The sequence below is a fragment of the Atta colombica genome, unplaced genomic scaffold (genome assembly GCF_001594045.1).
Source record: "Atta colombica isolate Treedump-2 unplaced genomic scaffold, Acol1.0 scaffold105, whole genome shotgun sequence".
NCBI classification, from domain to species: Eukaryota; Metazoa; Arthropoda; class Insecta; order Hymenoptera; family Formicidae; genus Atta; species Atta colombica.
Genome location: NW_017259190.1, coordinates 2,495,291 through 2,496,593, shown reverse-complemented (window position 1 = coordinate 2,496,593; position 1,303 = coordinate 2,495,291). Strand labels below are relative to the sequence as shown.

At 25.4% G+C, this 1,303-nt stretch overlaps 1 protein-coding gene across 1 annotated transcript in view; it reads left to right on the top strand.

The window, feature by feature from the left end:
- The window catches only part of LOC108688449 (dynein heavy chain 1, axonemal-like), a 106,064-nt gene that overhangs the window by 71,606 nt on the left and 33,155 nt on the right, over nt 1–1,303 (top strand). Inside the window, exons 26-27 of the mRNA XM_018194716.1 lie at nt 320–582; nt 1,020–1,182. Coding sequence (XP_018050205.1) covers nt 320–582; nt 1,020–1,182 — 426 coding nt within the window. The remainder of the gene's footprint in view (nt 1–319; nt 583–1,019; nt 1,183–1,303) is intronic.

Below are 1,303 nucleotides of genomic sequence, written 5' to 3'. Positions count from 1 at the left end.
AAAATATATAATAGAAAATAAAGAAAAGAATATTAGTTCTTGTTTTAACAAATAATATTATTTAATTAAAATTTAATTTTAATTATGTAATTATTTTCAAATATATCTTTTTTTCTATAAAAATTTATATTGATGATGGATTCTGAATTGCTAAAATAAATTGTATAAGTTAAACTCTGTAGTGTAATTTTAAATTAATTTTTAATATTAACAATTTCCATATTTTCCAGTTTTCAAATCAAATGCCTTCAGTTAGCAATAAATAAATAGAATTTTGTATATTTTGAGTATAATGTAATTATAATTCGTATTATTCAAGATATAAAATGCAGTTACGTAAAATTAATCTGGAAAAGTTGTTTCTGCAGACGATGAACGATTACATCGAAGAAATAACTGAGTTAACAACTCAATTGGTGCTTCCCGGTCTGAAAATTGTACGTGAGAGTTTACGAGAGATCGTAAGAACTGTAGATTCCGCTGTTGTTCAATCTTATATAAATCTAATGAACTTCAGAATTAGATCGATAGTCGGACGTGAAGAAAAAGCACCACCGAGTTTAGCTCTCCAAAATGCTATACGTAAGCAATATGCGATTGTAACTGTATATTGTATATGAGTAACGTTAAAGATTAAGTTTATCACAAATAACAAGTTCAGAGTAATGCTTTAAGCCGCTTTAATGCTTTAGAACATGCAATTATCGCATGTCTATAGCAAAGTCTAGTTAAGTTCAATAAATTTAATTACATACTATCGGCTTCTATTCATTAAGACCTTGTAATATATGTACATCAAAATCTAAATTAAAGATCGAATCTGTGTGAAGATTTCACTTTAGAAAACTTTTAAATTAATACTAAAAATAATATGATTAATATACTAATCATGCCTTAAATTATTGCTATTAGAGGATGAGGATAATTAGCAAATTTTTAATATTTTTAAAGTTAAATTCAATATTATATTTATTATACAAAATTACTAAGAACAATATTACAAAGTTTATATTACACAGCGGATTTGTTGTCACCATGGGCAGCTTTCGCCACTGTTTGGGGATTAGGAGCAACTTGCGATTACAAAAGCCGCTGCATATTTAATGATTGGTTAAGAAAAGTACAAAAGGATGCCCAGCATAAAATGCCATTTCCAGAAGAAGGCCTCGTATTTGATTATAGGTGTAAATTTAGAATAAAATTTAGAATGAAATAAAAAATATATAAATAGATTAAAAAAATAAAATTTATTTTTATATTAAGTTTTTATCAAAATTACTTATGTAGAATTTAATTTATACAT